Below are 21,167 nucleotides of genomic sequence, written 5' to 3' on the forward strand. Positions count from 1 at the left end.
AAGGCCGTCTCACAGACAATCTGAATGTTGATTCCCTGTTCTACACCCACGAAACCTCAGTATCGACACATCTAGATATCACTAATACAGACCAACTACTCCCCAATATTCATCTCCTCAATCCCCCTCGCCGCCCTCTCCTTCCAATCCGCCCTCCACCTCGTCAACGCGGGCCTCCCATGAACCACATCTCCACACGACCACAACATCCTCCTCTTATCCAAATCCTCAGAGACCTCACCATCCGGACAAACAATATAAAACCTCCCTTCGGCCATGCCCCGACTCAAAAACTCCACCACCTGCTCAGGAAACCACGCTCCATCCGGCTTCTCCGTAAAATGCCTCCTCACCATCCCGGTATACGTAAACCCCGGAACCAGCAAATGCACCCCGACATTGGGATGTTTCTCATACAGACTATAACTCAACTGCTCGGCAATACTCTTCACCGCGGCCTTGGAGGCATTATACGCCGGGTTGCCGGGCGGGTTGGTAATACCCTGCTTGGACCCCGTCAGGATAATCGCCCGCGGGGATGTAGTGTCACGAGTCATGTCGTCGAGGAATGTCGCTATGCCATTCGTGTACCCTAGTGTGTTTACTGCGAGAGTTCGTTGGAAGTAGGATGGGTCTGTCCAGATGGTTTTGCCTTCTGTAGGTTGGACCATGGTGCCGGCGTTGAGGAAGAGGAGGTCGATTCCATTTGGGTAGGTGGTGGTGACGGAGGTGTGGAGGGATTGCCAGTCGGAGGGGTTGGAGACGTCGATGTGGTGGGCCGATGTTGTGGTCTTGAAGGGGACGATGGTGGAGGGCAGAGTTAATGCTACAAATTTGAGGGCTTCTTGATCGTTGTCAATGAGGATGAGGTTCATGCCGTGTATGCGGCAGAATCGGGCTGTGGCTTGGCCGATGCCCGAGGCGGCGCCGGTGATGAGGGCTGTTGCGCCGGGGCGGAAGACTGGGTGGAGGGTGGAGGACATGGTGTTTTGTAGTCGGCCTGTTTTTTTTCTTGTTTTGTTTAGGTGATGGTGGGTTTGGGTGTTGTTGGTGTGAAGATGGACGGAGGGAGAGGATGAGGGGGTGAAAGTGAGGGGTTGTTGATGCTAGATTGCGGAGACGGCGATTCGGGCTTCCGAAGGGGGGTTGCCGATGCCGATGGATGGATGGCTTTACTGTGTACTCAACTGTGTAAATGCAATATATGCAGAGGCATAACGGGGGTGTGGGGAGAGGGGTTACCCGAGTACTCTGTACTAGTTAGCTTTATCGCAGGATGACAGTTATCAGTATCAGTAGCGGACAATATGAAGCCCTAAAAGGATGCTTTAAATGCAGATTCCCAGGAAACTGCCAGTTGCATGTTATATTTGAGACCGAAAGAGGTTAAATAGACAGCTAGCATGTGGTTATAACATCAATCCTCCGTTGATGGGCAATTTCATTGGAGAATTGTGAGTAGCTAGTTAACATGGTGCTTTCCGGATGTAATTTGGACGCCAGGAGAAAGAACATCCAGAATTGAGGAAAGGCATTGATGTGTATGGCTCTATCACATATGGTAGATGCTCAACTTATTATATTCCCCAGTGCGCATTCAAGTGGCTGTTGTGTCCACACCAGGAAGGATATCTTGAAATAAGGGCTTGGCTGCTCATTATCTACGGGCGCGTATCCGCGGACCTTCCGTTCCTCGCCCGGAGCTAGAAACAAACGCCGACCGGACATAACGCCGGTGTTAAAAAGCCACATCATAATTTTTCATACCCTGGCAATAGCAGGTCTAATAAAAGTTCAGATGTTACTTGATGCAGTAGCTGGATAGAAAATAACACGCTAGAAGATTGGTCAGGACCACCCGCGGACGGAGTGTAAACATGCCGAAGCCTTCAACATCTCCGCATTCGGACAGCCGGCTGTGCTGCGTGTGATACACCAACAGACGGAACATCTGTCTGACAGAACAAGAGATGGTGGCTGCTCTGTACATAGAGGTTGGCAGCAAAATGGCATGGTCATCAGACACAGCATGATTCATAAAATCTCACTCGGACGCCTGCATGAGTCGACCCACGTCAAACCAGCCAACTACCCGTCTCACCCTTCACCACCGACCCTCCATAGCCCTGTCATATGCGGGGCTTGCAATATGTAGCACTCACTATCCACCCTAATCCGGACCAGAATCAAGTATCCAATAACATCGGCAACAAGCCATGTGCCATCATGTTCTCGCGCTCTGAATTTCCGTTGACGGGGTCCGGGCCCTCCAACCGACATGACTTATTTAACCCGCGACATGCAGCCCATGACATGACATTCACACATCACAGAAAGAACAACTACCTAGCTCACTCTCACCAAAAAAACAAAATGAAAGTCCTCATCTGCGGCGGCGGCTGCGCCGGTCCCGCCCTCGCCTTCTGGCTCTCTCGAACCAACCACCAAGTCGTGGTAGTAGAACGCTTCCCCCAGCTGCGCGACAAAGGAGCGCAGATCGATCTCCGTGAGCAAGGCATCGAAGTAGTCCGACGAATGGGTCTGCTCGACACCATCCGCAAGCACTGTGTCCACGAAGACGGCTTCACCCTCGTCGACGGCAATGACCATGTCACAGCACTAATTCGACCAAATACGTCTGGACATGGATCGCAATCTTTATCATCCGAATTTGAGATCATGCGTGACGATCTAGTCCGGATCTTATACGACGCTACCAAGAATAACGTGGAGTATCGGTTCAACACGACCGTGGAGCGCTTCGAGCAAGATGATGTGAAAGCAACGGCCTACTTCTCGGATGGGACGTCCGAGACGTTCGATCTTCTGGTCGGTGCAGACGGACAGGGCTCGCGAATCAGACGGGGGATTCTGTCACCAGATGCACCTGATCCGTATCTCCATCTCGGTATCCACGCAGCATACTGGTTCGTTCCGCGAGAGAAAGGTGATACCAATACCTTCACGACGTATGTGTCTCCAGGTGGACGGGCGATATTTCGCCGGAGTCACAGTCCCACAACGTCGCAGGTATATTTCATATTGAAAGATGACAATCCATCGCTTGCGTCTATTCACCGTGCGTCAGTGGACGCGCAGAAGGAGTTCTGGATACAGCGCTACCGCGGGGCGGGGTGGCAGACGGAGCGGTTTATTGAGGGGATGAAGACGACGGATAATTTCTACTCGCAGGAGATTGTGCAGGTGAAGACAGACACGTGGTATAAGGGACGGGTTGTGTTGTTGGGGGATGCGGCTGCGTGTCCGGCTGTGGTGACGGGGATGGGAACGACGGGGTGTCTTGTTGGGGCGTATGTGTTGGCTGGGGAGATTAACAGACATGCTGGGGATGTGGGGACGGCGTTGAAGAGTTATGATACTACTTTGAGGCCGTTTGTGAAGGAGATTCAGAAGTTGAATACGTCGATGGTGAAAATGTTCTTCCCGACTTCGTGGTGGGGGATCTGGTTGCTGCATTGGTTTGCGGCTGTGATGTGTTTCTTGAGGATTCCGGAGTTGTTGGATAGGATGGGGAATGAGGAGGTGGGTGGATGGAAGTTGCCTGAGTATGAGGAGTTGGGTGCCGAAAAATAATTTAGTATTTGTCGAGGCAGTAGAGCTGTAATAATATCTCCTCTTCTTATATAAGACTACTTACAACCAAAATCGGGCCGTAATATTCATTACTAGAATTTTCAAAAGGAGACCGTACAATACTACTGAGGTTTGTATATAATTTTACAAGCATTGACATCTCTTTGCATGATTAGGGATTCGGTTAGTGGCGCAGGCAACAAAGCATCACATCATGGGAAAAGGTGACTCTTTACCCCTTAAGTGTATTAGGGTAAGATACAAGTGACTACAAAGTGAAGAGAACATCCTTCACATTCAATCTACCAAGATCAAATAGAACAGGAAGATTCTGAACCAGTTTTGTTTCAGGTAGTATCTCTCAATAAGCTTGAACTGAGAGTCTCAATAATAATTCAGAAAATTCAGTCTCTCTTTAATAATTTATCTGCACACACCCTGATGAGTGATAATAGTATGATGATAGTTAAAGTTCTGTATAATGTTCCTTATCATACTATCATTGAGTGATTAAGTGTATGTATATCCATATCCATATCCATAGCCCATCCCCAACTCCGCCCATCATTAATTCCATATCCATACTCCATCATTAATTATAATCCATTACTCCCTCCTCCCCCAATCAAACCTCCCCGTCCCCTCCGGCTCCTTCCCTGCCGGCTCCGTCTCAATCACCGTCTCCTGAGTCACCGTAATATCTCGCATCTTGCCCTTCTTGCCCGTGCCAACCAAGCCCTCCTCATCACTTCCATACCCGGCTGTAATGGTCCCTTCATGCACAGACAACCTCGTACGAGACTTCTTCGTAGCCGTCTGTGTATTCCCTTCCCGACTAGCCAGCGGATACGACTCGCCCCGTCTCCGACCATAGCTTCCCGTCCCTCCACGAGCTGAACTGAACAGCACGCTAAGTCCAATCTTGCTTGCTCCCTTGCGAAGCAGAGGTTGTATGATGGGGAGATTGGCCACGACAATGGACACAAATGTCTCACGGCATGCCCATTGGCTTCCCGCGACGGCGCCGTCGGGGCCGGCCTGCGGTCGTTAGTGATTTATTCGATGAATTGTGGGACGATAGTGGATGATGCATAGCGTACCGTGAGGATAGTCACGGCGCGGATAATGCCTGCCATAATGATAAAGGCCGCGCTGCTGAAAAGAGCCATGAGTGTGAGCTTCTGGCGGATACTGATTTTGACGGCCCAGAGGAGCGGAAGTGGGATGGACATGAGGTAGAGATCGGTTATGACGTTGGGGATGACGACGATGAGGACGCTTAGGGTCGATTTGGTCGGTTGGCAGATATCTAAGGTAGGACGTCTGTTAATGGAATGATCTCAAAGGGTATAGCTGCAGCAACGAGAAGATGAGAAACATACTGCCTGGGTTGGGGTTGATTTGCCAGTTCTTGTGCATGGGCTGACAGCCCAGCACAATGGTCAGACCGACGACCAGATAGGTCACGCCGAGGAGGATGTATGCGAAGCGGACTCGTGCGGGGAGATGGTTCAATCCAGATCTAGACAGTCAGTTAGCTTCGTCGACATGAGATCAGAGCCGATGCCATACGTGAGGCGCGAGTAGTAAATGGCGACGCAGAACTTAATCAACCACAGAATCATGGCGTACAACGACCATCCGATGATCTGAATCTTAGATCCCCATTGCCGATCGTAGTACTCTTTCGATGCTGGGTCTACGGCCGCTCGTTGCTCGTCGGTCATGTAGCTGTTCGTGAGACCGTTGAATTTGCTGCGGACAAGGTGCGCTGCGACAGTTTCGCCGATAAAGACGGCCTGTGTCGGTTAGGACGGAACGGTCAGAATGTCGGTGTAGAAAGACATACACCTGCCAATGGCATCAAATAGTCATCGACGGCAAAGTTGAGGGGCCCGTCGACTTGCGACCAGCGGACATAGATTCGTACGATGATGAAGAGCAGCCCCAATGACAGGAGGGTGAACGCCTCCGTGTCCCCGTTAGCCATGGTGAACTGCCAGACTGGATGTACTCAGACTGAGTACCGAGGAGGTGACACCAGTGCGAGAATTGTGCGCATATTGTCTTTATAACCCATTTCGGGGTCGGTTCTTCTGCAGAACGGAAAGGGGCACACGAGGATGCAAATCATTCATATTCTGGAATGCCAAGGGCATCCATCTAAAAGAGATTTCCTGACCGACACCCAAGGCAATTTTAGAGCGAAATGCTAACTTTAAGTGACAGGCTTTTATTGGCCGTGTGTTGGACATAGGGGTGAAGGTTAGTTCTACCGCGTGCGCTAGAGCCACGATCCGGGGAACGAGACAGCGGCAGCGGCCAAGACGAAGCGGAAGTCAGTCCGGTGAACTCTATCAGTGCCAACGGCATGCTGCTATGAGCACCAGAGTGGATTCTATTTCGTATCTCGGCATCGGGGCAGGCGTTCCAGACATGCTGATCGCGACCCACGCGGCACCGGATTGACGTTTTTATGCCGAAAGAGGTAGCGAGGAGCGACGCACCAAGCCATTGGGGACGATGGCGTTTACGTTGACGTACGAGTTCTCCTGTGATGAAAATCCTCTACGAGGTGAGGAAGCTTATCTTGTCGTCTGGTGTCGACGCTGCGTACGTGTGCTCTTTTCGGAATATGATGGAAACTTTGCGAGTTGCGCTTCAAAGAACTTGAACCCTAAATGTCAATAGCTCGGGATGAGACCGAGACAGCCGCCATGATAACGATAAAAACAGAAGCCATCCCGCTCTCAAGTTTGGGTCGGTCGGGAGGCGCCCCTGATCCATCAATGGTCAGAGCTCATAAACAAGCGGATCTCAGTGGGTCTGAAGCTGCTGAATTTGAGGCAGATGATTTTCGTGAGTCGGATCACGACGGGATGCTGGGAGCAGAGATGGTGGCTGTTGGGTGATCTGCAGCTTAAATTAGTTAATCGCTATCAGACATTGAACGTCGACTTCATTATGCAGCTACAAAGCACGGAGTATGTTCCTCGAGATAGTGAGGAGAAGGTCACAACTGACGATCTTAGGTGTTTTCGGTTCCTCCGCGATCGTTTCGTTCGATTAGGGTGCCACAATATCACCCGCACGATCGAATTCTCATCCATGGTTAGAAACTTGGCGGTACCGTAGCTGTGGATGACTACCATACTCCGTACACATTAGCGATCGTTTCCAAAAGCGGAGGAGCTTGAAAGGGCAACTTAAGCGTAGCAGCACACAAGAACGCATGGCCAGTGGATTGCATTTCGGACTAAGGACTACGGACAAAGCAGATAGAGACGTTACCGTCCAGTTGGGCGCTATCTATCAGATAGTTTGAGGGAACAAAGAAGACGGAAATGAACGGAGATCGCTGTACCCTTTGAACGACAGTGAATAAAGGCATGATCTACACCTGCAAGGATTTAGCGAACCAACAGCTCGGGACTGATGATGCTAGGAATAAAGAAAAGTAGAGGGGAAGACGGACAGCTGCATTGATCGATGTAGAGGGGCAAGGGTCTCTTCGTTTAGGCGAAGTGGATACCTTGGCAGAGGACCACAGTATGACTTGAAAACCAGACATTTACTGCCAATGCATCATAAACTGACTCGGTACTAATGACAAACTAATCCGTACAAAGGCAAAGCAACTCAGAGACCCGGTACATCATGAATCTGGCCAAGACACACCTAATTTCCGATACCACGGTCTACCCACTCTCAAGCGTGCACAATGACCAATCCCATACATCTAAATAGCCGCATGCCCATGCGTCTCAAATGGTAGCCCAAAGCAGACAAACCCAACAGCAACCCATAATGCAGCACTTGCATATATGGGCGCCGGCGTGAACCCTGTCTGCGAAGCAATCAAACTAGCACAGAGCCCACCAAACCTTAATAATGAAGCAGCAGTGCCGGTACCTGTTCCTCGATGTGGAGCGGGAAAGGATTCCGGCGTGAAGGCGTACATGATTGCGTATTCTGTAACATTATCAGTATGTGAAAACTTGTAGAGATGAGTGACTGGGGTACACGTACCGAAATTCCCCAACATGCCTGTTATACAAGCGAACGCTAGACTCGACGTTGGATTGCTGACGCCCACATATGCGAAGAGAAAGACGCCCGTGATGATGGACGAAATACCCATCATCCAACGCCGGCCGAAGAAGGTGGTTACGAAATAAGCTGCAGAGAGCGGCCCAACTATGCCGACAGCAGACTCGATGCAGTAGTTTCTGTAAGTAGTGTAAAGGGAGTCGTCCGATGAGAATTTTGTGGCCAGGTAGGAGGGAAGAAAGTTGAAGTAGAGGGGATAGGCGATGCCTTCATGCATAGTTAGTTTAAATTTTCCGGTGAGTATAAAGGGGGATGCAGTATTTACCAATCGTCAGCCAAATAAGCCAGATGATACCAGTATGGATACCAAGTTTCCTCGTGGCAAAGAGGGCCTGGTAGTGTGTCGACCGAAAGTCTTTCATGTTCTCCTTGATGATTTCCTTAGTGGTCAAGCCCGGGCCCTGTGCAGCTGTGTTGGATTCATTGGTAATTCCTAGTCGGGCGTCGATCTCCTGAAACATGCCGATGGTCAGAGGCTCAGGCTTTCCGTTCTGGCGCGCGACGTAGTTGACGGAGTCGACGGCGGCTTGGTCCTTGCCTTTGGAGAGGAGGTAGCGGGGGGTTTCGGGAAGCTTAAAGATAAAGATGCGTATGACGGTAAAGGCGAGGGATAGAGCACCTAGGGTGATTAGGGTGTATCTCCTGCATTTATTAGATGCTTGGTGGTAGCAGATAGGATTCTGACGACATACCATCCCATATTCTCACTTCGATGGCATGTTGCTGGTGTAGAATCGGTTGGACAGCTGTAGTTGGCGAGAAAGACCCAGGCCAAGAGCGACACGATCAGTTGACCCAAGTTCCACCAGGCCGATAGGGCTGTCAGGAGGTACTGGTGACTGGTCGACCTCAATTAGTCTCATTAACACCAACAGACTGAAGGAACACCTACCTCCCAGGAACAAACTCAAGAAAGATCATCGAATCTACGGGGACATTCCCTCCCGCTGCGGTGCCGATGACAGCCCACATGGCGCTAAAGGCCAGAAAGCTTTTAGTGCCAGCTGCACCACACAGGAAGATACCTGCAATCAGGAGGGTCGAGTTGAACGCGGGCTTCCGGCCGATCAAGTCGCTGGAGATACCCCAGAACGAAGCACCAAGAATCAAGCCTGTATAGTAGGCCACCGAACTGTAGCTGACCTGGACGATACCGGGAAATTCGAGTTTAATAGGCGGTTGGACGCTGCTGATGCCTTGTGATGCAAACTATAGTTCTCTTGTGAGTGAAGCAATCCTTGATGGTTGAATAGCGCCACGAACGTTATCCACGATCCATCCAAACCCCGTTACGACGAAGAGCTTCCATTGGAATCTGCACTCATCAGTATTCAATCCCTTCCTGACGGCAAGGACGAAGAGAAGAACGCACCTTCCCATCCCAATCTCCTCCATACACTTTCCCACCAACTCCGACTTCAGCCGATATGCTTCTGTGGTTGACGAGCCATAGAACTGCTGCACATCCGGGTCATCCAGTATGACTCCCTTCTCCTCTCCCACAATACTGTTGGCATATTGCTGAGTCGGATCAGGCTTCTTCTCCTGCTGAATACTGTCCATGTTGATGAATTGGTGTGCATTGTCGTGAATGTGATGGCATAAGACTGGCGATCAAATAAGATTCGACATAGGTAGGATTAGGGTTGCTGTACGGGTGCCTGGACCAGTTCCGGGTTGCTGACGCAGCTGATTACGGCTAGTTACACGACATCAATAGTATCTTATCGGTTGTCAAGGGTGGGGGATCGCTATCTGTGCCAGCTCGTGTGGCTGCCGTTTAGACCTCCACCTCCACTTATGAGTCTGGGTATGGCCACTGGTTATCGAGGATTGGTAATCAATTAAGGCGTTAACAGTTGGTGTTAACGACAAATTAGGTTTATTGTTTCTGTGGATTTGTGATACTACGAGGCATAATGTCATCAATATAGATGGTGGTGTGGTCAAAACGATAATCATAATTCATTGGCATAGAAGCAAGCAAGCTATGGACAAATATACAATAACCACTACATGGATTTCAGGCACCCACCGCCGCTGTAGCCGGCGTCGTCTCCATCGTCAGCTTCGCCTTCTCCTCCATCTCCTTTTTATACTGCTCCGCCCGTCCGTAGCTCTCCTTATACGAAGCCGTCACCATGTCCTCAACGGTGATAGGTGGATACTTCGGTGCCTCTCCCTCCGCGCGACAGTTGGGCAGACACTCGCACAGGTAATCGGGGTTTCCACTGAAGAAGAACGGAATCGAGTATCGCTCGCGGCCAGACTTGTTGATGACGCGGTGAATGTTGGATTTGTACCGGTCGTTGGCCATGCGCATGAACAGGTTGCCGAGATTGACAACGTAGGCACCAGGAACTGGTTGAACCTGCATCGTAGATCTGTTAGATGACGCCCATATGACAATAAAACAGGGAAGTGGCACTCACATCAAGCCACTGGCCAGTAGGTGCATCCAGAACCTGCAATCCATCCACCTCATCCTGCAGAAGCAGCGTAATGCATCCGAAATCGGTATGTGCGCCAATACCCCGGTTTAGCTTCTCATCTGCATCCTTAGGTTGCGCAGGGTAATGCAGCATGCGCATGGTTGCGACCGCACCGTCGGTGAGTGGGTCGAAGTAATCCTCATTTACATCCAAAGTCAAAGCCAGAAGAGACAGGACGTCCTTGGCCAAGTCAAATACCGCATTGTAGTATTCCATCGATGTGCGTTGGAAATCTTCCTTATCGGGCACGGTCGGTGGCCACTGGTTCGGACCGCTGTTGAGCTTCTTCTGAATGTAGTAGGGATGATCTTCGGGGATTTCCTGGCCGATGTACAAGCCTTCTTTGAGTTCGGGGCCGGTGCCTACTTCGAGCATCTGCGAGCGGAGGAGTTCGTAGCCGCGGTTGAAACTGTTCTTGTCTGAATTCGAAACCTTGGTTAGTGGCGAAAAGGATGGAGTATAAAAATGAGGTGGTTACTCTTATCGATCTTGAGCTTCTCTTCCAGCGGGAGGTCGAAGAATCGCTCGGCACAGCGCATAACGCGACGCTGTAGGTCGAGTGGCACGCGATGACCGGTGATCTGGAAGAAGCCATTGTAGAGGCAGCAGTTGCGGACGGCCTCAACCAGCTGGGCCTTGGCCTCGCTGTCGCCGCCGTAGAAGGGGGAGAAATCAAGAATTGGGGGAGCGCTGGGAGCCATTGTGTCGTTGGGTATTGTTGTTGCTTGTTGCTGATGCTATTCTGGTATCTCAGGTGAATATATCCAGCATCAGTGGACTGTGATGATCGATAATTCGAGCGCAATCTCGGACAGAAGACCGAGGGGCCTGCTCATTCCCTCCATTTTCGGGGTCTGGTATAGACAAGAGTGGGGGTAGGATGGGGCGACGATAAAGCTTGCAAAGGTCGGGTGATAAGAATGCGGAGAAGCTGAGAGATGGCGTAGATGGCCACTTCTTGCCACTTATCTCTCGGGATGCTGAAGCTGCAGCTCGATAACCCCAGATCGGCACGGGTAGCCTAATCGGGCAATGCCTGTGCCTCCTTGCAGGTTACACGGATAGGAGACAATGCCATTGGTATATAGAATGCAGCCAGCTGGCAGCTGATCAGATGTGAAGTGAGGGTTGTTCGCATTTCATTCTCGTAATGACTTTCACCGATACTGTCGAGAAGGAGGCCATTTCGGCCGAGCCTGCGATGAAGTCTGAGGAGAGTAGTATCTACATCGACCGTGATGCGGAACGGTCGTATGGTGAGTGAGAAGAATTAATTCTTGCTGCGGATACTAATAGTTGCAGTGCGGAAGGTGGACTTTTTCGTCCTGCCACTCCTCTGCTTGGTGAGCATGGTGTCCGAGTCGGCGACCAGCTACTGACTGTGTAGATGTACTTTTTTGACTGCATGGACCGCGTATGTAGTATCTTCTTGTAGTTATCTGGTCACTGCTAATAGAATCAGAGTAACCTGGCAAACGCTAAAACTGATGGTCTAGACGAGGATATTCACCTGGTCGGGAATGACTACTCGTTGATGGTGCTGCTATTCTACATCCCGTTCGGGTTGTGTGACTTGCCATGGAATCTGCTGCTGAAGCGGTACTCCGGACGCTATGTGCTGTCTTTCAGTAGGTTGTACTATTGTATCATCTGAACCTGGCTAACTTGTCAGTGACCGTGGTCTGGGGAATCCTGGCTCTATGCCAATGTGCTGTGAAAGACTTCGGTGGTATGATTGCTGTTCGAATGATCCTAGGGTAAGTCCCACGCCCATCAACAAGAGCCTGATCTAACATCGGCAGAGTGTTTGAAGCAGGTTTCTTTGCGGGGGCGACATTTTATATGACACTTTTTTACACGCGAGGCGAGATGGGCTTCCGACTGGCCATCATGCAGTCCTTTGCGGTGCTCGCATCCGCCTTCAGCGGACTCATCTCCTTCGGCGTATTTCAGATCCACGATCCAGCTGTCAAAGGCTGGCAATGGCTGTTCATCATTGAAGGTTCAATGACCTTCCTCATGGGAATCATGTCGTTCTTCTGGTTGCCCGGCAATCCACGTACTGCATGGTTTCTCAACGAGCGTGAACGGGCTGCGGCAACGGCACGATTACTGCGCGACACCTCGGCCGAGGTGGATACCAAACTGGATCTGAAGGTTGCATTCGAGACATGGAAGGACTGGAAGTTCCCCATCTGGTGCATTATCACGTTCACTTATCCGGTGGCATATGCGACCGCGATGAATTTCTTCCCGTTGGTAGGACATGACCTCGCCGACTGGCAGAGAAGAAGCTAACAGAATAGATTGTCGAACGACTGGGATTTTCCACTGTCAAAACAAACCTCTGGACGGTCGCCCCAAACCTGGTAGGCGCGGTAGTGCTTCTCTGTGTGGCCAAGTCGTCGGATCACTTCCGCGAGCGAACATTCCACATTGTGTTCTCGCTGGTGATATCCCTTGTCGGGATGGTCATCCTGGCGACAATCGATGTCCTGAGTCACAAGGGAGTCGCATATTTCGCCTGTTTCCTGATGGCAGCCGGGTCGTATATCCCATCGTGTCTGGTGCATGCGTGGCATAACAACAACAATATGCACGAGAACTCGCGTGCAGCCAACACGGGTTTCTTCGTAGGGTTGGGCAATTTGGCGGGAATCTTAAGCGCGGCGACGTTTCGCACGCAATATGCTCCGAAGTAAGTAGCCTGACTACCTGGACCGTAGAGACAACTAACAATGTAGGTATATTCCCACCTTGGTAGCCACCTGCTGCTGCAACGGGGTGTGTATTGTGGTGGTGATCGCACTGGGGCTGTGGATGCGACGGGAAAATGGCCGACGCGATCGCCAACAAGGCCGAAGAGTGCGTCCGGGAGAAGTGGATACACGTCAGTTGGGAGAGGGCGAAAGCAGCCCGGATTGGCGGTACTTTCTGTAAGGTTAAAGATCTAGATAGGCCTATCTCGATTGGTGTGATTTCATTGATAGCTCCGGGATGGCATTCCTGAATTAATAATAATGGACTAGTTAGCGATAAGTGAAACCTTGTCCCCGCAGAAGGTTATTCGTCGATATGCATCTTCAGTCCGCATTCCTGCTTCTCCTCTTTTCCCCTTCAGCTTATCACCGGCTTCGGCCTACCCGACCCGCAGATAAATGAGGTCTTATCCCCGGGATGTGAGTCCCTGCATGTATTCTTCTCCTGAGTCGCTTTATCATGACCCCCCATGAAGTCCCACGTGTGTCACTGGCCCAACTGCGGCAAGACCTTTACTCGCGCAGAGCACCTGCGTCGCCATGCCCTCAATCATGACCAGGCAAGACAAGGCTATACCTGTGAGCGATGCTCCGTGCATTTCCACCGCCCGGATCTATTGAGTAGGTGCTGCGCTACTGCAAGATATCTCGACTCCGTATCTGACCCGCCAGATCGCCATCTCATGCGCCATGCCAAACGTGATGAGGAAGCTGGAGGCCCTGGCCAAGGAGTGCTGGAGACGAGAAAACGCACTCGCCGTGCGGGGGATGGCTCCATCATCACTCGTCCTCCGAAGCGTCAGTCACGCGCTCGTGCCAGCCACAGCTTACCTCCATCGTCATCGGCCTCTTCATCGTCCATTTCCGTTACCAGCGCCCAAGACTATGGTGCCCCTGTGTCGCCTCCGACGTCGGCGAGCGACCCATCGTCCATGTCGTTGGATGAGCCCGATCCACTACTGGCTCCGATGATGCCCAGCGGGCCATTCGAGCCCTATGTCGAGCCCATCCCGGGGCAGTTTGATGCGGCAGATGGCTCCTGGAGTCTGGGACTGGATGGAATGGGCGATTTCTTCAGCCTTGATACTGGTACATCCTCCCAGACTATTTTTTAATTGCACTCCGGCTGACCAAATAGCCACCGACTTCAACATGCCCTTTGCGGCCACCCATAACTACAACTGGTTGTTCGACGTCGCCTCTCTAGACGACGCATTCCCTCCCTTCGACCTCCCACTAGGTCCAGACATGGTCACCTTCGCCGAGGATGCCCTTCCCATCGATGACCCGAAATCATATCTCGACCGCGACGGTTCCTCCGTCCTCCTCCAAGCAGCCTCCTTCGTCGAACGCAGCGACCCGCTCGTCTTCTCCGCGCCCATCCTCGACTCCCAACCCGACACTATCAACCTCGACTGGATGGACGCACCCTCCCTCCTTCAAACTACCCCCCAACCCCATCTCCCCATCCTCACCGAAGAAGCCCGTCAAGGCATCCTCAACCTCATCGCCCAAGCCCCACCCCTGACCATCGACGGCCAACCCACCCCACTCGACTCCCCACTCCTATCCCTCCCCTCCCTCCAATCCTACAGTGACCTCTTCTTCACGCGCTTCAACACAACCTACCCCCTCCTGCACCAACCCACCTTCTGCCCATCCACCACCACCCCAGTGCTCCTCGCCGCCATCCTCTCCATGGGCGCCACCTACAGTAGCCGCGAAGCGCACCAACTCGCCGTAGGCATCCACGACTCCCTGCGGAACCAACTATTCTGCCACGCCGACTTCTCCCCGCAGCCCGACCTCTGGGTCCTACAAGCCATGCTCCTAATCGACTGCTTCGGGAAGATGCGCGCGGGCCCAAAACAACGCGAACGCGCCCAGCTCTTCCACTGCGTCTTGATCAAACTCATCCGGCGAAGCGACTGCTGCGCTATTCGCCACGCACCCAACCCCACCACTGCCACTACAGATACAGATATCGACACCCTCTGGCGCACCGCCATGCACGACGAACAGAAAAAGCGCGTCGCCCTGCACTGCTTCATGTGGGATACGCAACACGCTGTCCTCTTCTCCCAGTCCCTATGCATGTCCGCGTTCGAAATCAGATCCGCGCTGCCCTGTTCCCAGAGCTCATGGGAAGCGTGCACGGCGAGTGACTGGGCGCATCATGCATCTATGGAACCTCCCCCGAGGATGTTCCTCTCTGTGCTGAAGGGGTACATCACCCCGTCTGCGATGGCCCGGCCACGCGATCTGAATACCCTTGCCAGGATCGTCGTCCTGCACGGACTCATGTCCGTTTCAGCGGACTTGAAGAGACGGGACCAGACGACGTTACGCGCTGAGACGCCCGAGCGAGTCGGTGCGTGGACACGTCGCATGGGGAGGTCGTATGATCTGTGGAAAGTAGACTTCGATGCTGATTGCCTGGCAATGAAGTTGAACTTCGGACAACATCCCGGGGAGGGTGTCGCTGGGTCAAGACGAGGTGGAGCGGGAGGGGTGTTCACGGGGCTGAAGATGGCGGCGTGTGCGTTGTATCGTGCAGCGTGGTTGGCGCTGCAGGTAGAGATACTCGACTTGCAGGTTGCTGCTGGGGCGGGGAGGATCCTGGGGAGGGCTGTGACGGAAGGGGATCGGGAGAGGTCGCGACGGGGGTTGAGGAAGTGGTTACTTGGCGGTGGTGAGGGGGCATTAGGGGCTGCGAGACAGGCGGCGAAGTTGTTGGAAGAGGCGGTGCTGAGTCTGCATGATTGGGAGCAGACGGATGCGTTTCATTTCCCGTGGTGTTTGTATTTGGCGACGTTGACTTGTTGGGCGTTTCATGGTGGGGTGAATGGAGATGGTGACGGTGGTGGTAATGGTAGTGGGGAGAGGGTTACGACGGATCTGGCGAGTTTGATCGTGGCCATGACGACGTGTGGCAGTTTGGGAGATATGGCGGCGCTCGGGGGAAAGTATGATACGAGGGGGTTGGTGAGGACGATGGCGCAGCAGTTGGCGACGGTGAGGTGGGCGGTGGTGCATGATGCGATGAAAGTGTTGGTGAATCTGGGGAATTGATTGTGGTTCTCTATTCTATATGTGATGTCAAAGATGTATGTATGTAGGCCAACTATTCAAGTTTGAACTCTTGGTTCTCGATAACCTTCCGAATGTTCACCCACCCTCCCTGAGCTTGCGATGCAACCCTGCCGGCAACGAACTCGCCCCAGGCCTTCCTCCCAAGCTTTGACTCTTCTTCATAGAACGTCCCAAGTGCCCTATCATACGATGCGACATTATCCTTCTGCCCCTCCTCGTTCCACCGCTCCATATGAAGTACCTCTCGCATCGGCAAACGCGGTTTAATCCGCCTACCAGAGCGCCGGTTCTCTGTATCCGGATACCCAACGGCCATTCCAAACACGCCCCACGTCAACGGCGGCAGGTTCAGCAGTTTACAGACCTCATCTGCATTATGCCTGAGCGCACCCACATAGCAGATTCCCAGACCTAGTGATTCAGCCGCAATGGCAACGTTCTGCGCCGCGATGGCCGAATCCACCGTGCTCATGATGAACATATTCATGTTATCCAACACCGGAGAATCCTGGTGACCATACTGCTCTGACAGGTTCTTGAGACGGCGCAGGTTCGGGCAGAATACCAGAAATAACGGAGCTTGGCGGATGAAGTCTTGGTCGGCTGCCAGCGTTGCGATGTTGGATTTATGCTCCGGGTCTTGGATGGCGATGACGTCCCATGTCTGGAGAAGGGAGGAGGTCGAGCCGCTTTGAGCTGCTGTGATGAGAGTTTCTAGTGTTCCTTCGGGGAGCTTGAAAGGGAGGAATGCACGGCAGGATCGGTGGGAGAGGATTGTTGACAGGGTACTTGGGAGAGAGTTCGAGGGGTCGGTTGGGATAGGGAAGGTGGAGGATTCTGAATCGCGGTAGCGCGCTTCGGCGAGGGGTGAGATTGTCTTGGTCATTTTGAGGATTCTTGTAATATAGCTTTAAGAGAAAAAAACGGGGAAAAAAAATAAGAAATAAAGGATTATGGTAAGAGGAGGAGGGCAGTAATGGGGCCATCTTTATAGAGCTTTGAGTAAACCCCTGCAGTGTCTGGATACTAAGAGTATGCTGCAAGATGCTGTGGGGGGCGCGCAAATATCCGTGATTGGTGGGCTGTTGTTATGTGGGCCTGTTGGGCCATTTGTCACCCAATCACAACACAATATCTTCAAAATTCGGTCCATCGGCTCAAGGCTGTCGATTGATGGTCTCAAAGAGCTGCGAATCACGGTCTTGTTCGCATAGATAATTTCTGAGGTTGAAATCACCCCTGATCCAGCAGAAGCTGGAGTCCGATAAGACCGACTTGTGGTTTTTCCGGTGCAGGACTGACGGCTGTCCAGACTTTGTCTAATTTCCTCTGTACCCAAGCTGCATGTCCACCTAGCTTTGCAGCAGATATCGAGGCGATAACCTCTCGGACAACTTCCCTCTCCTCGAGCCTTACGGAAACAGCCCCGAGAATAGCCACGGGCCATAGCAGATAAATTGGCGGGTAAATGTCTATCTCCAACGCAGGTACCCTGTGTAAACCCCCTGCTAGACACGATTGCACTCGCTGGATTCGCTGGCTGGAGGTAATGTTTGGATTCACCTTTTGGAGTAGAATCTGAAGTGCTAGGTAGCATAGCGCGAGAGACATGTCGGCTGAACAGATGAGATGACTCCAGCGCGACGATTCACAATCTAGACTTCGCCACTTCGTCACTTCCGCGCTATCAAGCGGTCTTGATAGCCGAGACAATTTCGTCACGTCCGCAATAAGAAGAAAGAATTTGTAAGAGGCCTGCAGAATAGTCTGTTCAGAGGCAGAGGCTGGGCTTGTAGGCTTATCAAAATAAAGAGGGAGCCCCAGCTGCTTCCGATCCTCTGGGAGCGCATCAAGTGATGGGTCAAATATCATCATGAGGCATGCTTGGTATAAGAATGACTCGACGCAGATGCGATCAAACGTGGCCGCAGCCTTCGTGCGATATTCGCATGGTCGGCGTTGGGTAAGTAGGAGGCCCGCGGCTTTGACATGCGGCGCGACAGTGGGTATGGCATCTGATCGGCAGGACTACAGTGGTGTAGGTTAGCTTGCGTACATGAGAATTTTAAAAATCGGATACATGCCTCGAAACAGGCGAGCAGGGACACAGTTGCCAGAATCCGATCGTCACTGCCAGCTTTGGTAATATCAGTTAGTGACATCTGAATGGCATGGATCGCATGCAGATAGCTCTGAAGGGCAAGGTGGGCCGGCCACCGGTCTTTGGTCGGCAGCTGCATTCCGGCCACAGCGACCATTGCCCCAAAAAGAGGAGAGAATTGGGGTGCGAGGCGGAGCATGTGTGTTTTGTCTACCGAGTTGCGTTGTACAAAACGGGGTAAAATCGTGGAGGCAAAATATCGATATAGGTAGGTGCACTCGGATGATGAGAATGGTGCCGGCATCATGATGAATGGAGGGAGTTGCATTAGCGATACTCCTGATGACGCTACTGCGCGCATAATGGCCTTCGTACCCCGGGAATGCCGGGATCTGCCATCTGGGAGCTGATTATCCTCCGAGGGCCACTTGCAGTCCAGCGAGTTTCGAATGCATGCGCTGCAATGCGGATGAGTCTCATCGCATTTCTTGCGACGCTTTCGACCTATATATGGTTGGTGAACAAGAGCCGATTTTAGCATGCACAGAACTTGGCTTACATGGGAAGCAGCCAGTTCGGGTTCGCAGTGTGGCGGGAGGCATTACAGCGCGCGGTGCAAGTTACACTGTGTAGCGTCCATTCAACCTTCAGATAGGTCTGGGAGTTAGGCAAGATATGTGGTCTCCTTGGATGTCAAATGACTGTGTCATCACAATTACCGTTAAGTCTGAAAGGAGTGGAGGGAAATATTTTGGAGATTAGTAGCTAAAAGACGGTTGCGAAGGATATTAGTAATGCGATCATATCCATGGCTTCTGTTCGCTGCTTCAGACATTAAAGTTTAAAGAAGCTCAGGCGTCCTTCGGCACAAAGGGCCATCGTTTCGCGGCTTCTTCCGCCGAGATTTCCTCGCTCATTGTGTCGATGAACATATTATAGAGATATTTGTTCATTTTATTCACCGATTCCCAGTCTTCGGAATGGATCCATCCACTATTATCAGTGCCAAGCTGTTCCTTGATAAGATCCCACAGAGACAAGCTATCTTCGTAGAATTGAACTTGTTCGTCATGTCGCTTCAATTCCTCTTCATTAAATTGGAATGGGGAGCTACCCGAAAGCCCCAAGAGCGCCCAGTTCTCAGCAATACGTATTAAAGAGTTCCGTAGTGGGACTAAGGACCCATTCGAAGGAAGCTGGCAACGCGTGAAAGGTTCCCAAAGGCATCGGTCCAAGGCAATTGCATTGAAAACTGGCTTGTTGTGTGCGCGGCACGATATTTCATAGTACTTGGATTGGATCGCTAATGTATGCTCTTCCTTGGCCGATTGCTTTTCATCTGGACCCAGCTCATCAAAATTGTCTGGTAACTTGGGAACGTTGGTTCCCGAACGGTAACCTTTTGGCGGTCGAAGAAACTCTGGAAACCGAGCCTGGATGAATAAAGGTGCTGCCTCGGCTGACTGCCAATCAATTATGCCTTCTATTGTCGTGGGGTCGTCTGGACAGACGAATATGTTTCCGAGGTGCAGGTCAGTGTGCCAGACTGACGACGCTGCCGATTCTTGAACGAGTGGATGCTGCGACAGTGCTGGCAATATGAGTTGCATCTTTTGTAAGAGATCGCTGTACTCTTCGATAGACTGATTGTTACCAAACCTATTCAAGTCGGTATGTACATCATGAACTTTTGCTACAATTCGAGCCAATTCTCGACGTGGTGCAGAGAGCGCGAACTCCAGAAGCGACCTCCCTTGACGTTGTCAGAACCTACGGAAAATGAGAAGGTTGAATACTCACATGGCCCGGCATTTTGCCCACTTGGGTCAGCAGATGCAGTGTAAGATAGGTCAACTGACGGACCTATACAGAACTGCTTATTCGGGTCCAAGCCTGAGGAAAGGGGGTAGCGTGGGTAGCTGGATGGCAAAGTCTCCTGCAGGAATAGACCTCCATATGCGGGCAATTGTACCCTTTGGAGCGCCTTCTCCATTTCCAAGATCTTATCGATTAATCGATACCGCTGCAATGTGTTCAAGGTGCTCCATTTCTCTGCTAGTGGTACTCCGCGAGTCTTTTCCATGAGAATATACTCAGCACCTACGGGGTTCGTTGGATCTGAAGACCAGTGGTAGACTTCAGGAACTGGAGTTGACATATGAGAACGCACTAGACAACACAATTAGAAATTCAAGGTCTGACTGATACCCACCATAGAGAGCATACAAAACTTCAATGTCGCCACTTCGCACTCGGTTGTCAGTACCGGCGGACCAGCGTTTGGGCAAGGAATCTTTGCTATGACTTCGTTGCCATCGTCCATCGTGAGAAGGAAAGCCTTGCTGAAGTTCCCTTCCATTTTGGCGATGCGCATACATCTTGTTTCAGAACTGAATAGCGATGCAGCTTGCGAGCAGAGATTATCGATGTTGAATCTTACATATCGTTGCTCAAGTTGGTGTTTTTCATCTACCAGCCATCTCCCGGAACTGTATCTGAAGAAATCCTCTTCATTGTCTGCCAATCGCTAGTTAGTGAGTCCCGAGAGAATTGGGTCATATTTAACCCACGGTGTCGGTCAATTGCTCTTCCTGCATGAGGCACTGCGGTCTGAAAAGTGCGATTGATGAACAAATTGTATCGAGCAGCGCAATCCAAGCTGATGCCACATGGCCGATATGACCGACGACAGTTTAATCGTATCTGCCACATAATTTACCGCAGCAAGGCCATCTGTTATGCGTTTGCTTGAGACCCTTGATGGATACGGAAACTCAGAAGGGGGAGGCACATGGTGACTCCTTGCTTTGATCGGCATGCAATCACGTGCCGAGGAGGACAATGCAGGGATTGTGAATTTTTAGACGACAACTAAGCTTCCAGAGGTTTTGTTTTAAGGTCGCTTGCTACTAAACAATCTTTTTTTCATTATTGGGAGTAACATCTATTCGCGTGTCAGCGTAACACTTTTATATTGGTTCACTCAAGCTTTGGCAGCAGTAATTTCTGACGATGAAG

The 21,167-nt window shown here is 51.5% G+C and overlaps 9 protein-coding genes across 9 annotated transcripts; 3 read left to right on the plus strand and 6 right to left on the minus strand.

The window, feature by feature from the left end:
* Positions 1-32: 32 nt before the first annotated feature.
* Positions 33-1,047, minus strand: BO79DRAFT_211138 (SDR family NAD(P)-dependent oxidoreductase). Its single transcript, XM_025682963.1, has one exon. The coding sequence runs from the start codon at positions 981-983 to the stop codon at positions 96-98; it is 888 nt and encodes a 295-aa protein (XP_025535734.1). The 5' UTR covers positions 984-1,047; the 3' UTR covers positions 33-95.
* Positions 1,048-2,373: 1,326 nt separating this feature from the next.
* BO79DRAFT_258874 (monooxygenase) lies at positions 2,374-3,594 on the plus strand (the record flags this gene model as incomplete). The annotated part of the gene is made up of 1 exon (XM_025686329.1): positions 2,374-3,594. One exon carries the CDS (start codon positions 2,374-2,376, stop codon positions 3,592-3,594), a length of 1,221 nt encoding a protein of 406 aa, XP_025535735.1.
* Positions 3,595-4,200: 606 nt separating this feature from the next.
* On the minus strand, positions 4,201-5,584 carry BO79DRAFT_232030 (uncharacterized protein; the record flags this gene model as incomplete). Its single annotated transcript, XM_025684207.1, has 5 exons — positions 4,201-4,632; positions 4,695-4,903; positions 4,977-5,116; positions 5,167-5,393; positions 5,444-5,584. The coding sequence occupies 5 exons, from the start codon at positions 5,582-5,584 to the stop codon at positions 4,201-4,203; spliced, it is 1,149 nt and encodes a 382-aa protein (XP_025535736.1).
* A 691-nt stretch (positions 5,585-6,275) lies between these two features.
* BO79DRAFT_258876 (uncharacterized protein) lies at positions 6,276-6,729 on the plus strand (the record flags this gene model as incomplete). Its single annotated transcript, XM_025686330.1, has 3 exons — positions 6,276-6,491; positions 6,538-6,578; positions 6,627-6,729. 3 exons carry the CDS (start codon positions 6,276-6,278, stop codon positions 6,727-6,729), a joined length of 360 nt encoding a protein of 119 aa, XP_025535737.1.
* Positions 6,730-7,333: 604 nt separating this feature from the next.
* BO79DRAFT_240230 (Clavaminate synthase-like protein) lies at positions 7,334-10,897 on the minus strand (the record flags this gene model as incomplete). The annotated part of the gene is made up of 11 exons (XM_025685001.1): positions 7,334-7,566; positions 7,624-7,911; positions 7,970-8,346; positions 8,397-8,543; positions 8,597-8,913; positions 8,968-9,019; positions 9,077-9,200; positions 9,613-9,692; positions 9,804-10,075; positions 10,137-10,615; positions 10,675-10,897. 11 exons carry the CDS (start codon positions 10,895-10,897, stop codon positions 7,334-7,336), a joined length of 2,592 nt encoding a protein of 863 aa, XP_025535738.1.
* Positions 10,898-11,346: 449 nt separating this feature from the next.
* On the plus strand, positions 11,347-16,027 carry BO79DRAFT_240231 (MFS transporter/fungal specific transcription factor domain-containing protein; the record flags this gene model as incomplete). The annotated part of the gene is made up of 12 exons (XM_025685002.1): positions 11,347-11,452; positions 11,499-11,539; positions 11,659-11,824; positions 11,869-11,953; positions 11,999-12,455; positions 12,503-12,634; positions 12,800-12,894; positions 12,941-13,086; positions 13,256-13,359; positions 13,432-13,534; positions 13,628-14,044; positions 14,094-16,027. The coding sequence occupies 12 exons, from the start codon at positions 11,347-11,349 to the stop codon at positions 16,025-16,027; spliced, it is 3,786 nt and encodes a 1,261-aa protein (XP_025535739.1).
* Positions 15,638-17,033, minus strand: BO79DRAFT_274299 (NADPH-dependent oxidoreductase). The gene has a single exon (XM_025687585.1). The coding sequence runs from the start codon at positions 16,932-16,934 to the stop codon at positions 16,080-16,082; it is 855 nt and encodes a 284-aa protein (XP_025535740.1). The 5' UTR covers positions 16,935-17,033; the 3' UTR covers positions 15,638-16,079.
* A 248-nt stretch (positions 17,034-17,281) lies between these two features.
* BO79DRAFT_247901 (Zn(II)2Cys6 transcription factor) lies at positions 17,282-18,751 on the minus strand (the record flags this gene model as incomplete). Its single annotated transcript, XM_025685677.1, has 3 exons — positions 17,282-18,063; positions 18,105-18,653; positions 18,709-18,751. The coding sequence occupies 3 exons, from the start codon at positions 18,749-18,751 to the stop codon at positions 17,282-17,284; spliced, it is 1,374 nt and encodes a 457-aa protein (XP_025535741.1).
* A 172-nt stretch (positions 18,752-18,923) lies between these two features.
* Positions 18,924-20,861, minus strand: BO79DRAFT_274315 (uncharacterized protein; the record flags this gene model as incomplete). The annotated part of the gene is made up of 4 exons (XM_025687586.1): positions 18,924-19,902; positions 19,950-20,294; positions 20,376-20,666; positions 20,720-20,861. The coding sequence occupies 4 exons, from the start codon at positions 20,859-20,861 to the stop codon at positions 19,001-19,003; spliced, it is 1,680 nt and encodes a 559-aa protein (XP_025535742.1). The 3' UTR covers positions 18,924-19,000.
* Positions 20,862-21,167: the final 306 nt, after the last annotated feature.

Source organism: Aspergillus costaricaensis (genome assembly GCF_003184835.1).
Source record: "Aspergillus costaricaensis CBS 115574 unplaced genomic scaffold BO79scaffold_36, whole genome shotgun sequence".
NCBI lineage: Eukaryota > Fungi > Ascomycota > Eurotiomycetes > Eurotiales > Aspergillaceae > Aspergillus > Aspergillus costaricensis.